The following is a 13004-nucleotide window of genomic DNA, read 5'->3' as shown; positions in this document are numbered from 1 at the left end:
CATTGGACATTTTTTATACACGCGCCGGATACGCGCTAAATTAAGCGTAATTTATATAGGAAATCTTCATGAACCATGGACTCAATTGTGGGTTTTCAAAACCACCTTTGTGAATTCGGGCAAGAGTGTGCACCACCTTGCAATGGAATGCACTCCAACTTCAATCCAATTTGTTGAAGAATCGCAGACCAAATCTTCCTGCAATTCTCTGATTTTGACAATTTGAGCTGAACAGATTTTGTCCTAGACAGACAAGACAGAGAACCTACACATGAAAAGAAGGTTCCATGGAGGTGCAACGCATTGCGGAGCTGTAATGTTTGTGCTGGCCTGTGATGCGATTGCACCGATAATGCGGTTGGCCGCTTGTTGCAATTGCATCGCGAAGTGTGCACTGGGCTTTAGATGCACTTTAATCTCCATTTACCAATAGCTTGAGCCAGTTTCTGTCATACTCTAATTATCATCATGAGCAGTTTTCCTTTAAAATAACAGCTTCGGTTTAAAACATCAATCAACCTCTACACAATATCTCACCTATAAAGAGTGTCCTCCACACCTCCTGGGCTCGAGAAGGGACTCGCGATGGAGCTGATAGAGTCATGCAGGGACTCCTGGTCCACCTGGACATGGGGTCCTTCTGTCTCCACCTGGGATCCTGCTACGCTACCCCTGGAGCCCTCCAGCTTGATGCGCTCCGGTAGAGCATCCAGGATGTGCTCTGCCAGAGACAGATATTGCTCCTGATTGAGGGAACAGGAAGTGATTGGTGATGCACAAAGGGATGTTTCGTGAATCTGTTTGTATGACTTTACATACCACCAGCCCCAACAGTAAACCTTGTATCACTTAATTCTCTTTAACCTGGTGGGTGTTTCATACGCATACATTCGTAATTCCCCAGGTTCATAAGTCCGAAAACGAAATGAGGTTCGTAATTCCGAAGGTTCGTTAGACAGAAAACAAAGTGAGGTTCATAATTCTGAAGATTCGTTAATTCGAAAACGAAATGAGGTTCGTATTTCCGAAGGTTCATTAGTCCGAAAACTTATTGAACCTTATTTCGTTTTCGGACTAACGAACCTTATTTCGTATTCAGATTAACGAACCTTCGGAACAACAAACCTTATTTTGTTTTCAGACCAACGAACCTTCGGAACATCGAATCTTTCGTTTTCGGATTATCGAACCTTCGGAATTACGAAGTGTAACCGTTTCATAAGCCTGTCCTTAAGTTATGAGTAACTTTACGAATGACTAGTGATCTTTCCTGAGGAGTTGAATCTACACAAATGAAAATTTGGTGGGCAGAATTTACCTCAAGAAAGAATCACCAGTCGTGTGTAAAGTCGTTTGTAATTTACAAACAGCTTTATGAAACATCCTCCAGGGCTCTTGTAACAAACTGCAATATATTTATATAACTTGGCAACCAAATTGTTGGACAAAACCTTCAAATTAAACTTGAAGCTTATTTCATTGAATTCCTTGTCCATTCAATAAATACTGAATGATTGTTTGGTATTGCAAAATCAGAAAATAGAATTAAATTCAGACATACTGAAGCTTCTCAACATGCAACCATCATTATATAATCACAGAATGAACAGAATCCTAACAAAAAACAATATATGAATAATAGAAAGAAACAGTAGACACCAAAAGACAAACTGTAATTAGCTGTCAAGCTTAACAAAATTAGCATCAAGCAGTTAGATCAGTAAGGGCTAAAATAATGCTTGCTCCTCAATGAACAGTAACAATCTTGAAAAGGGAATGACTCTGGCTAGTGAATTATAACATACCTTGTTTCCAGCAGCAGCCCTTGGTAGGAGAAGAGGCATGTAGTCATCCGTCTGCATGGGAGAATCACAGCGTTGTTCATCCTCCACATCCTCTAGATCTCCATGATCTTCTTCCTGTTGCTGAGCCGCAACTTGGAGCTCCTTGACGAAGCTCTCCCACATCTCCTTCTGGTCAGCGTGCTCCTTGTCTCCCAATGGAGGGAGCCCCATCATCTCCGCAGGGTCCAGGTTACCCAGGATCTGGCTCCCACTCAGGAATGCCTTGAGGGTCGCTTGGGATATGGGAGGCGGGATAGGCATGGGGCTTGCTCCTGCAGGAGGCTGAGGGCTGGATGACAGATGGTGGGCGTGGCTTTGTGTGTGGTGGTGATGAGGACTGGTGGACTTCAGGCTCACCCCGCTGTCCCTACGAAGAAATCCCGGTTGGACGTTGAGCATGTTGCCGAGCGACCCTGACGACGTCCCTGGCAGGTCTTGCAGCCTGGGTGATATCTGCGGAGAGACTCCTGTGTTGGGTGTCACCAGCCCCTGAGAGACGGGACTCACCGAGAGATTCGACAGGCAGCCTGAAGACGGTGACTGCGCTTCAAAGATAGGTGCAGAGTCATCGGAAAGGGATGAACTTGGTGTGTTGGTGGCTGGTGATGACACCATGAATGCAGGAAGGGTATTGCGTCCGCTTCGTGGTATCTGTATGGGATCACTCTTGGGGGATGGGGAAGCACCAAGAGGTGGCCAAAGGTGAGGTTCTTCTTGACCAAGTTGCATCAAGGACTCTGCAAGGGAGGTGTGCCCTCGAGACTTGGCGACATCCAGGGGAAGGCGACCGAGGGAGTCACTCATCTTCAAGCAGTGGGGTCGCCAGCGGTACAGGAGAAGGGCAGACTCCATGTGACCTAGAGCACATGCCCACATCTGTAGGAAACAGAGAAATATAAAAAAATGAATGACATCATTCAAATAATATTGAACTTCATGATACTTCCATGTAAAACTTAATGTAATCCTTCTATCCTCTATTTAAGTTGATAAAGGTTGAACCATCCAAAGCACAAATAAAATTGATTTTCAGAAAGTCAATTTAGAAATTACAGCATGTATAAGCTTTTATGAATGTGGTTATACGATGAAAACAATTATTTGTACAAACAGCCCTGTTACTAAGGCCAATTACCAATACAGCAAATTCATCATACTTGTAAGTCTGTTATGATATGGGGTCCAACTGCTGGTGGCAAATAGAATTCCAATAACAAACCAATGGCAAGCAAATCAAGAAGAATTGATATCCCCAATAGAAAAAAAACCCTAGCTTCTGAGAAATACCTACCAATGGAGTGCAGGACGCATTGTCCATGTTCATAGGGTCTAGTTCCAGCTCTGCAACTATACTGTTATGATCTCTCCTATAACACATGGAGGAATAGAAGCATGACAGGGTCACTGCCGGCAACACATTTGAATTTCAGGACAATTGTAATCCTAACATCATTGAAGTTTTGGAGACATAAATGTATTGGTTACACTTTCTAGTTCCGAAGATTCTTTATTCCGAAGGTTCATAATTCCGAAACACGTAAATTGCCTATACCTCGATGTTTGTTTATCCGGAAACGTAAAAGGGTTCGTTAATCCGAACATTTGTGGCGTTATTCCAAAGGTTCAATAATGCGAAAACAATATAAGGTTTGATGTTCCGAAGGTCCGTTAATCCGAAAACGAAATAAGGTCCGATGTTGCGAAGGTTCGTTAATCCGAAAACAAAATAAGGTTCGTTGTTCCGAAGGTTCGTTAATCCGAAAACAAAATAAGGTTCGTTGTTCAGAAGGTTCGTTAGTCCGAAAACGAAATAAGGTTCGTTAATCATTTCGTTTTCGGACTAACGAACCTTCGGAATTACGACCCTCATTTCGTTTTCGGACGAATGAACCTTCGGAATAGCGAACCTTTGGAATATTCGAACCTTCGGAACAACGAAGCTTCAGAATTACCGATGTATTTGTCTCCACAATGAAATTCACGTTGCTTGGTGAACACGAATCTACATTTACAATCTCAACAAAGGCGATATGAGCCAAATCATCAGCAGGCCATTATGATCAGAAAATAAAAGTTAAAGGGGACAATCACCCTGAAGAAAAAAATTGTAAAAATAGCAGAAAAAAATATATTGGTGAAGGTTATTTTAGATTAAGAGAGTCATGAACAAGCAGCTTCCCCATATTTTATGTGAAATAAGATGCATAAATTTCATTTTTTTTTATGGTTCATGATGACATATTTTTGTTTTCTTTTTAGGAGCCAGGTATGAAATGATTTGTCTATTGCTATACTGAAGGTACAATAAAAACCATTTTCGATTTTCTGAGATGAAATTTCATTGACTTTTTACCTTATGATATTTATAGAAAAAGTTGCCCGCCTATGACATCACAAATCTTAAAATTTTAATCACTTGTTAATCCTTTGATAGATTTTCCTCAAACCTTTGCCAATATCTGTAATTATTTTTTCTGTTATTTTTACAATAAACTTTTTGTCAGGGTTAACTTCCCCTTTAAGAGCTGAATATGCATAGAATAATTTTCATTACAAATAATAATCTGGGTGCCTTCCACCATATTTTTACAATCTACCTATTGTAAAAGGTACCAAGTCCAAATCCCCGCCGCAGAATTAATGTACTATGGCAAGGCATTAATTTACCAAACTCAACCCAGCTGAAGTAAATTGAAACCTTAAAAATGCTTGTAAGCTATAAAAGGCATTAAAGGTATTAATATCTAAATTCCTTTGGAATTTCGTAGAGAAACGTTAGGGGTAAGGGATGTATGCTATACAAAAATGGAATATACCTTGCCATAATATGGACCATAATGGTTGTGAGCTTCTCCTTGGAGAAAAGACAGTATTGTCATTACCAAATGTAATGTATTACCAAATGTATTTGTATTTATTTTGTAAATAATATATTTATAATGTTCAATTGCTATACCATGTTATCGTTTTATTGTTATATTTTGTAAATCCAATGCAATTCAGTCTAAATGGCTGCAATATGTGGATATTCTAATAAAACCTTAACACTATCTAGGCCGAGGGGGGGGCCTCGGAGGCCCCCCCTCAACGAATCGCGTGATATTTTCGTCGTGTGAAATTTTTTGACCGCGCCGCTCGCTGACTTTTTACTTTCAAGTCTTGCGCAACTTTTGAGACCAATTTTGCGTCACCCGGGTACGTGGTTCCGAAATTACGCAACATTATGTAAGTGCATGTCAGACCGAAAATTGCTCAAAAACGTGATTTCATGTACAAAGTCAATGCAAATTGTGTTTTCAACCAAAATTCATAAATGTATGATTATTTTTAGTTTTTCTAGTCTAAATGTATTCATTTTATGCTTTTTATGATCACAGAAGCGTCCCCAACAAATTTCATTGAAAAAAAAATGAAAAACAAAAGGTAAAAAAAACAAAGAAATACATAAAAAATGATTTGATATCACAATTTTTTTCATGTACACTTGCTAAGGACACCACAAAGAGTTTCTATACCAAAAATTAGTACATTTGGAGCTTTATTTAGGGAGTTAAAGGGAAAAGTATTATTTCGCATACTAATTACGCATAAATTAGCATAATCACTTAATAGCGATTCGCATGAAATAAATTGCTATACAATCTTGTAGATTATGCTCGAGGCAACCCGCGTGCCAATTTTCGGCGCAATCACGCGGTCGCCGGCCGAGATCATAGGGGGGGGGGGCCTGGGAGGCCCCCCCCCCCCGGCCATATGAACTCCCAAAATACCCCAGCCTAGATAGGGTTAAACCCATGCACCCCCTCCCCCTTCATACCAAAGCCGGGGTAATAATAATAGCAGGGCCCGCTGGTAGAACAGTTTTCGAAACTGAAGTGGCTACCCTGGGTAAATATACCTACATGTACATTATTATTATATAAAAACATCTTATTTGTTTTATAACTATTCAAGCTGTAAAAGGCTGCAAGGCTAAAGCCAATGTGGCAATATTAAAGTCTTTTGGAACTGCATAGACTCATAGACCCGTATTCTGATGTCGGGTTTAACTTAGACCATGGTCTAACTCTGTGCTAAATTATGGGAAGCCAAACGGTTCAAAATTTTTTTTACAGTGAATGTTTCTCATGTTTACCGTGCTCTTTACTCATTCTTGAATGGTGAAGACAACTGTCATACTTATCCTTCCCAGGCAGTTAATAATGATTTGGGAGTCAAATGAGCTGATACACTGAACCTCTACTGTTAAAGATTAACATCTGGCTTTCCATAGTTAAACCACAACTTAAAACCAGAGTTTAAATTAAACCTGAATTCAGAATACAGCCCGTAGAGACATTATATCATAATGTGATATATGTGCTACACAAGAACTGCATAATCATTACAATTAACATAACAAACCTCCATAAGAACAAGGTAGATATGAGCCGACTGAATCCGAGTGCTGCTGCTAGGTGCAGGAGCGTCATACCATGGTCTGGTCTACTGACGGTCTGGATCTGAGGAACGCTGGTTGGTGGTCTTTGTCTCATCAGGTCCTGACAGATACTGACCACCCTGTCCTCAAAGGAACTGGATTGAGATGTACCTCCAGGAGGCTGCAAGGTATAGTAACAATTCATAACCTTTATAATGCATGCACAACCTAGATTTATCATCATGGAAAGCTTGTGTGTTGGCCACGTTTTCTGAACACATACAGTATGGCAATGGGCTGTGAGTGAGGATTAAAAACCTGAAGAAATGTTTGACTGAATGAATCCCAAGCGCAGGAAAAACTACAAAGTCTTTAGTAGAATTAAATGTAAGATCCCAGGAAAATGGGGATTTTCAACACTTCAAAACATAAAGAGAAACACTATGACTAATGGATGGTGTTTAGTACACAGGTTGACAAACTTTTCAGGATAAAATGCAAGTGAGTGATATCATAAATAAGGGTGAAATATGCGCACATATTACAAAACACAAAAATGTACGACAGGATGGATTAAACTGAGGTACCCGAAACATCATTTTCTTCAGCTACAAACATTGTGGAAAATCACACTGGGTTTTCCAATCCCTATTGTTTTGGCTAGGAAGAGAGAGAAATGCAAGAGAAAAAGACACAGAGCTGTGTCTGCTATAACCTGCTGCTGAAAGTAGCTCTGAGCTTGATTTAAACACCACTGCTAAAGTACTTTAATAAAAGTTGCATCTTTCACCTTTAACACTCAAAGGAAATGTGCGGTGGCTTTTCTGATCCCTAGAGTTTTGTCTTGGCAGAAATGTGAGAAAAGGCATTGAGCTGCATCTGCGATAATCCGCAACTAAAAACGGCTCAGAAATTTGTTCAGAAGTACCTGAAACCAAACGTAGGAGAGCACATGGAATCACATGGGATATCCCTTCCTGAATTCAAGTCAGGTCCATTGAGTTTGCATGCACATAAGGAATTTAAAATGTAGTACAGCTGACAAACTCTGGAAGACTTTTGATTCAAATGGGGGTTTCCCCCAATAGGGTAAGAGGTGATGAAAGAACAAGGACCCTACTGAAATAAGTTTTCTTTACCTGGCTTCTTCCTTGGTTGCCTGTGTTACTAAGCCTTTGTTCCATCTGCTCTAGGCGCTCCAGAATAGCCATCTTGAATCGATTCTCTGTAAGACAGATGAATTGAACAATAATCATGACGATAACGGTAAATATAGGGTTGTCTATCCGGTAATTATCCGCAACACAGTGCACAAATATGATTGTCATTACTATGGCTTTGCTATGTCCTCAATGGCAAAATTGGTGATATCCACTTCCTTGTAAAATCTGATAAAATAGTCATTGCTCTCCTCATATCAGGGATACCAACCTCAAGAAAAGAATTGCAGTAATTTGAAGGATGAAGAAAAAATATTTTGGGTTGAAAAACAAAATATGCAACAGACATTTGGATAATAACATATTAGGGGAACCAATTACTTATTTATGAAGATTGCTTAATCTAAATAAGCGTTCAACGTACCACAAATAAAGAACAGTGAGCATCTCTGTCTCACTAACAAGAAATAAATAAAATTAAAACAATTACACTTCATTGCCCAGCAACCGACACTAAGATGTCGTTTATCAGACATGTCTAAGTGCTGTAAAATGATGCAACATGACTGCCTTAGTTACAGAAATATGTGCAACATTTCATCAAAACTTGGAAATCAATATTTGTTTCCATTTCAGTAGACTAGAGTCATCTGGAGGATATTAATGGTAGGACACTTACCATCTAGAGAAAGCCAGTCGTGTGACGACGCGACCGACTGGTTGCTACGTGCTCTGTATTCAAACGTGAGAGGCTTGGAGATTAGCAGTCCGTTACAGGTTACATGAAGCGCACATTTCCCTGCTTCATGGGCTGATAGAGACGAAGGGATGGAAAGAAACAATGTTAATCTCTTCACACAGACTCTGAGATTAATGTTCTTATAGTCATACATGAGGTATTCAATCTCAAACGGCTAGGTGATACCGCACTTGACGCTTAATTAGATGATGAAGGTGCTCCAGAGCAAATTCGACAATTAAAAAAAACATATATATATATATATACATACATTACAGGTTCAAACATTCTAACAATACTCAAACAAATGTACTGTTACAGAATAATGTCTACAGGTTACACGTTACACATTTCTGCCTCAAGGGAGAAAATAAGGGCACTTCTTTCATACATATCAGTACACTACTTTGGTAGGACAACTTCTCCTCTGGGAGGACAAGACTGATGGACTATTCTAAAATTTAGAGCACTACTGAATGAAAATAACTCTCTTTGAAATGTTAAACAAATAAGAATTTACACTACTGACAAATCCATTATGATTTTAATAGACTCTTGGCAAGTTGGAACTCATTATCATTCAATATTTCAATTTTTTTTAAAGGCTTCATAAGATTCTGGGACAGAATGAACAGCACATTTTGGGTAATAATAATTTCCACCACCATCCTCAGAAGCATTTAATTTTGTTTACTATTACCTGGACTATAGCAGCGTAGGACACCAGTCTGTACAAGTGCAGCTGCTACACTGGTCTGGTCAAAGATACAGCTATAAACATCCTGAGTGGACTGCCAGGGCCCTGTCACTAAGACCTTCACTCCACCCTAGGAGGGAAAAAGCAAATGGGTCACTCATTTACAAGAAAACGTTCATAGAGAACTGTGTGACCATTAGATTAGACAGTTAGATGCTGGCAACTGCCCCCACCCCAAGCCTTACCTTGTATCAAGATACTGACAGCACTTGTTTGCAAATAACATCAGGCACAAATTAAGCTGATAAATCAAAAGAAAAACAGAATGTCCCATCTTAGAAAAACAGAATGTCCCATCTTAGAAACACAAAATGGCCCATCTTACTTTGGAAAAATTAATCACAATTTACCTCAGTGTAGGACCAATCTGGTGAGAAGTCGGTGATCTCACAGAGGTGTTCTCCGGAATGGTCTTCATCAGCTAAATCCTGTTGCCTTCCATCATGATTGTTCTGCAGGGGTGCCGGCTGCTCTTGGTTGGTGCCATGGTTGAAGTCATCAAGACTAGCATTGGGACTGGATGAAGTCAGAAGAGCACCTCCAAGTTCTGGAAGCGGGCTCTCCATGAGCTCAAAGGTATCAAGGTCCAGCTCGATGTTGGAAGGACTGGGGAGGGAACCGAGATCTGATGTTGCACTACCAGATTTAGTGAAGTCGTGCCCAGGATCAGTTGGCCCTAAGGAGTTATGGAAAGAGCCACTAGCAGACAGAAGATCAGAAAGGACTGAATTCTGGTCACTGTGGCTAAAGTTTCCATCCTGATCCATGGCATTGAACTCAGACAGGGTGGGAAATTCAGAGTTTTCATTCTGGCAGTATAGATTGCTGCTGTTTACGGAGTGTTGGTAAGTGATGTCTATCCGACTAGGACTTGTATCCTGAGGAAGAGTGCCTTCTTGAGGCATGTGCGCGGGATCTGCAGTGTCCTTTTCACTTCTTTGGATTTTCTGATGATGGGCTTTTGAGACTGAGCTTTGTTGGGATATAAATATACTATTATCTTGAGGATTCCTTTGTTCTTTACTTGCTCTTGCATCTGTCTGTGTTTGAAGATAGTGTTCCTGCACTCTCTCTGGGAGCATGACAAGGTCACTACGGTGGTCTCTGAATCGATTCTCCAAAGTCTTAAGCTTTGGGTCTCCATTCACCAATTCCCGCAACTCCTGTGATTCCTGCCCAGTAATCTTTAGCTGTCCACTATGACTGTTAGCCATTTTTTGCATTGTCTGGTTATGCTGATTATCTCTATTCTGCCCTACCCAAATGGAATTTGACTTTTCTGAATTTGATGAAAAGTCAGATCTTCCTTCCAAAAAAGAAGTTCTTGTCTCTGCAGCTACAATGTTTGCATCAGCTACCATCTGAAGCAATGATGGGTTTGATTCAGACTGTTGCAGTAGATTGTTTGGAGAGCCACTATTTGCAAGGATTGTTGAAGTGTTAGATGTCTGTGATGAGGCTCGGCCAATCTGGGGATTGCCAGCATCTCCAGAATTCACAGCCTTTAGGATGAACTGAGGGGAAGCTAAGCCTTGTGCTGTCATTGAGGCTGTGCCTTCAGCAGGTTTGAGAATGAACTTTGGCGTTTCGCCTGCTTTCGGCTCAGAGGCCTTGAGAATAAAATTAGGGGGTTTTTGTGAGGAATTTGAGGGCACTTGCTGGAGAATCAACTGAGGAGTACCTACTGAACCAACATGTCTATTTTCTGCTGGCAACCTAACTCCTGGCACTTTGAATGTACCTGATTCCTGCACTGAGTTTACAGAATGAACAGCGGTAGCTGGAGGTGTACTAGTTGTAATACCTTGGTTCCCCAATCTTATTGACTCCATTGTATCTCTGGATAAATTGAAAGGATTGCACTGTTGACTTCCAGTTGACAAGAGCTGTGGCACCTGATGCGCTTGCTGACTCGGGAACAATTGCGGTGATGACACTATCAACTGCGGAGACCTAAGGATGCTTCGACCTTGGTGCGAGGGTCCTGGCAGAGAAGCCTGTGTCCCAGCTTGTTCTGAGGACTGCTGTCTGATAGGTTGTCCTGTGGAATGTCTCTGCTGCTCTTGGAGCTTTTGTTGATGGCATATATGTGGTCCATTACCTTGGTGAATAAATGAAGGCATCTGGTTCACTACATTGGGGTTCTCTTGAAAAGCCGAGCATTGGGGATCACAGGCCTGTAATTGGTGGGCCGTAAAAGGGACTCTTCCTTGCGAGCCGTTAGGGGTCATCGCTGAAGACATAAACGATTGATTGTGAAGATGTCCATTTATTTCATTTCTGCTTGCTTCGGCATTGACCTCAGATGAAGCCCTACTGTTTGCTGTGACATCAGACACACATTGCACACTGCCAAGTCCTTTGAGGACCTCAGATATATTCTGCGAAGAGTCCACAGGAGCAACACTCTTCACCTGGAGCTTGTTGCCAGCGTTGTTTTGGTTCGCTACCACAATCAACAAGTTGATGTTGCCACTGTCGTCCATCTTCACCTTGTTTGATACGGCGTTGGACAACGTATTGTGGTTGCTGCATGGCTTGGTGGTGTTGTCCACAAAATGGATAGACCCGTGGCTGGTGGATGCGATGGATGAAGACTGGCTGCTACAAGAACCTATAAGATAAGAAAGGAGAAACAATGATAATAACATTAATAATAATAGGCATTCATATAGCACACTCGATCTTGAAATGATAAGAGGTAAATTTTCAAAGGAACATATGTCCCATGATCTGAAAAAAATAGAGAGGAATCATTCAATGGCCATTGGTAGAATCTTGGAACAACCGCTAATCAATAAGGCATCTCATTGTGTCAAATTGGTTGACGGATGACTCACCTGCAGGACTGGGTGGAACTTGGGCCATGATCCTGAGCGTTGTACAGTCTAAACAGCTACAGTTCCTAGAATCACTGTTGTTATCCTGACGGTGCCCATGCAAGAGATACTTGGCTATCACTTCAGCAGAATCAGAGGGCTGGAAAAGAAGAGAAAAAATAGACAAAGGTGAATGAATCTCTGTACTTGTATTACATGGAAGACACGTGTGACTTTCCACCCCCAAACCAATAAGAAGTCGCTAGTCGCTGTAAATGTTGGCAAGTTACATATCATTTTAAAGCTTAGAATGTGCCTTTTCAAGAGGAATAAAAATCTAACAATTTATTTTTGGTGACTTAAAGTGATTGGTTAACATTGGTTTGACTTTAAAAAAATCTGAGCTAGAAGGTCACAATTGTTACTTGGGTCTGTGATATGTCACAAAAATGAAGCCAAGAAAAAATTGCGTTCAAAATTAATTAATTATTTAGTGCTTCAAACATTGAAACATAAAGTGACCGGAAACACCATCTTAATTTCATCCCGTACACTAATGTATACTATTTAGGTGTCTATAAGACGCCTATTTACAAAATTAGGGTTTGCCTTGTAGTTTTAGCTTTTCATTCTCAATAATGGTTGTTTTCAGGGTTTATGAGTTCTAATACATGCACTTGTACACATGTTTCATCTTGGTTTGAGAATTTTTTAAATCAGCTGCTCACAAAGTTAAACAATACCTTTAATGTAAGTTTTTTTGGTGGGGGGGGGGCTGAAGAGATCTACTTGTACATGTGTAGATAACACCCCAACTGATCATAACCCTACGTTTTCATTGATATCATGGGAAATTCAGTCATGCCCTCTGGCAATATGAGAAGAAAACAAAAAACAGTCGACTCCTCTCCCACATAACACAAAACTCCTACAAAGTGAGTAGTCATAGGATTTATTTTATGCGATTATAAGCAATTGATCACAATTATGACTGATTTTTACTAAAGATTGTATTCATCATTATCAATCCTACAAATCAATTTATGATCACTTTGCTAAAATTTGTAGCATCTGGCCTAGGCTGGCCCTTTGTTATTAATAGGAATTTTAGCAGTGGCAATTTTAAACTTCTAGTGACTATATTATCATTCACCAAGGTCAATTTATTCACATGAAGTTTTGCTAATGATGACAAAGATGGTTTTACCAGCATTCAATGCTTACCATGACTTTATTAACATATAAACTTATAAAGGAAACATTAA

The 13004-nt window shown here is 40.3% G+C and overlaps 1 protein-coding gene across 1 annotated transcript in view; it reads right to left on the bottom strand.

Moving 5' to 3' along the window:
* LOC121427527 (calmodulin-binding transcription activator 1-like) overlaps positions 1-13004 on the bottom strand; it is an 81251-nt gene that overhangs the window by 9540 nt on the left and 58707 nt on the right. Inside the window, exons 8-16 of the mRNA XM_041623970.1 lie at positions 11761-11899; positions 9271-11534; positions 8864-8990; positions 8104-8235; positions 7404-7489; positions 6249-6445; positions 3136-3211; positions 1806-2720; positions 538-743 (exon numbers count right to left, since the gene is read on the bottom strand). Coding sequence (XP_041479904.1) covers positions 538-743; positions 1806-2720; positions 3136-3211; positions 6249-6445; positions 7404-7489; positions 8104-8235; positions 8864-8990; positions 9271-11534; positions 11761-11899 — 4142 coding nt within the window. The remainder of the gene's footprint in view (positions 1-537; positions 744-1805; positions 2721-3135; positions 3212-6248; positions 6446-7403; positions 7490-8103; positions 8236-8863; positions 8991-9270; positions 11535-11760; positions 11900-13004) is intronic.

Source organism: Lytechinus variegatus, chromosome 14 (assembly GCF_018143015.1).
Source record: "Lytechinus variegatus isolate NC3 chromosome 14, Lvar_3.0, whole genome shotgun sequence".
In the NCBI taxonomy this organism is placed as follows: Eukaryota; Metazoa; Echinodermata; class Echinoidea; order Temnopleuroida; family Toxopneustidae; genus Lytechinus; species Lytechinus variegatus.
Note: the sequence above shows the minus strand (reverse complement) of the source record. Positions and strands in the feature narration are given on the sequence as shown.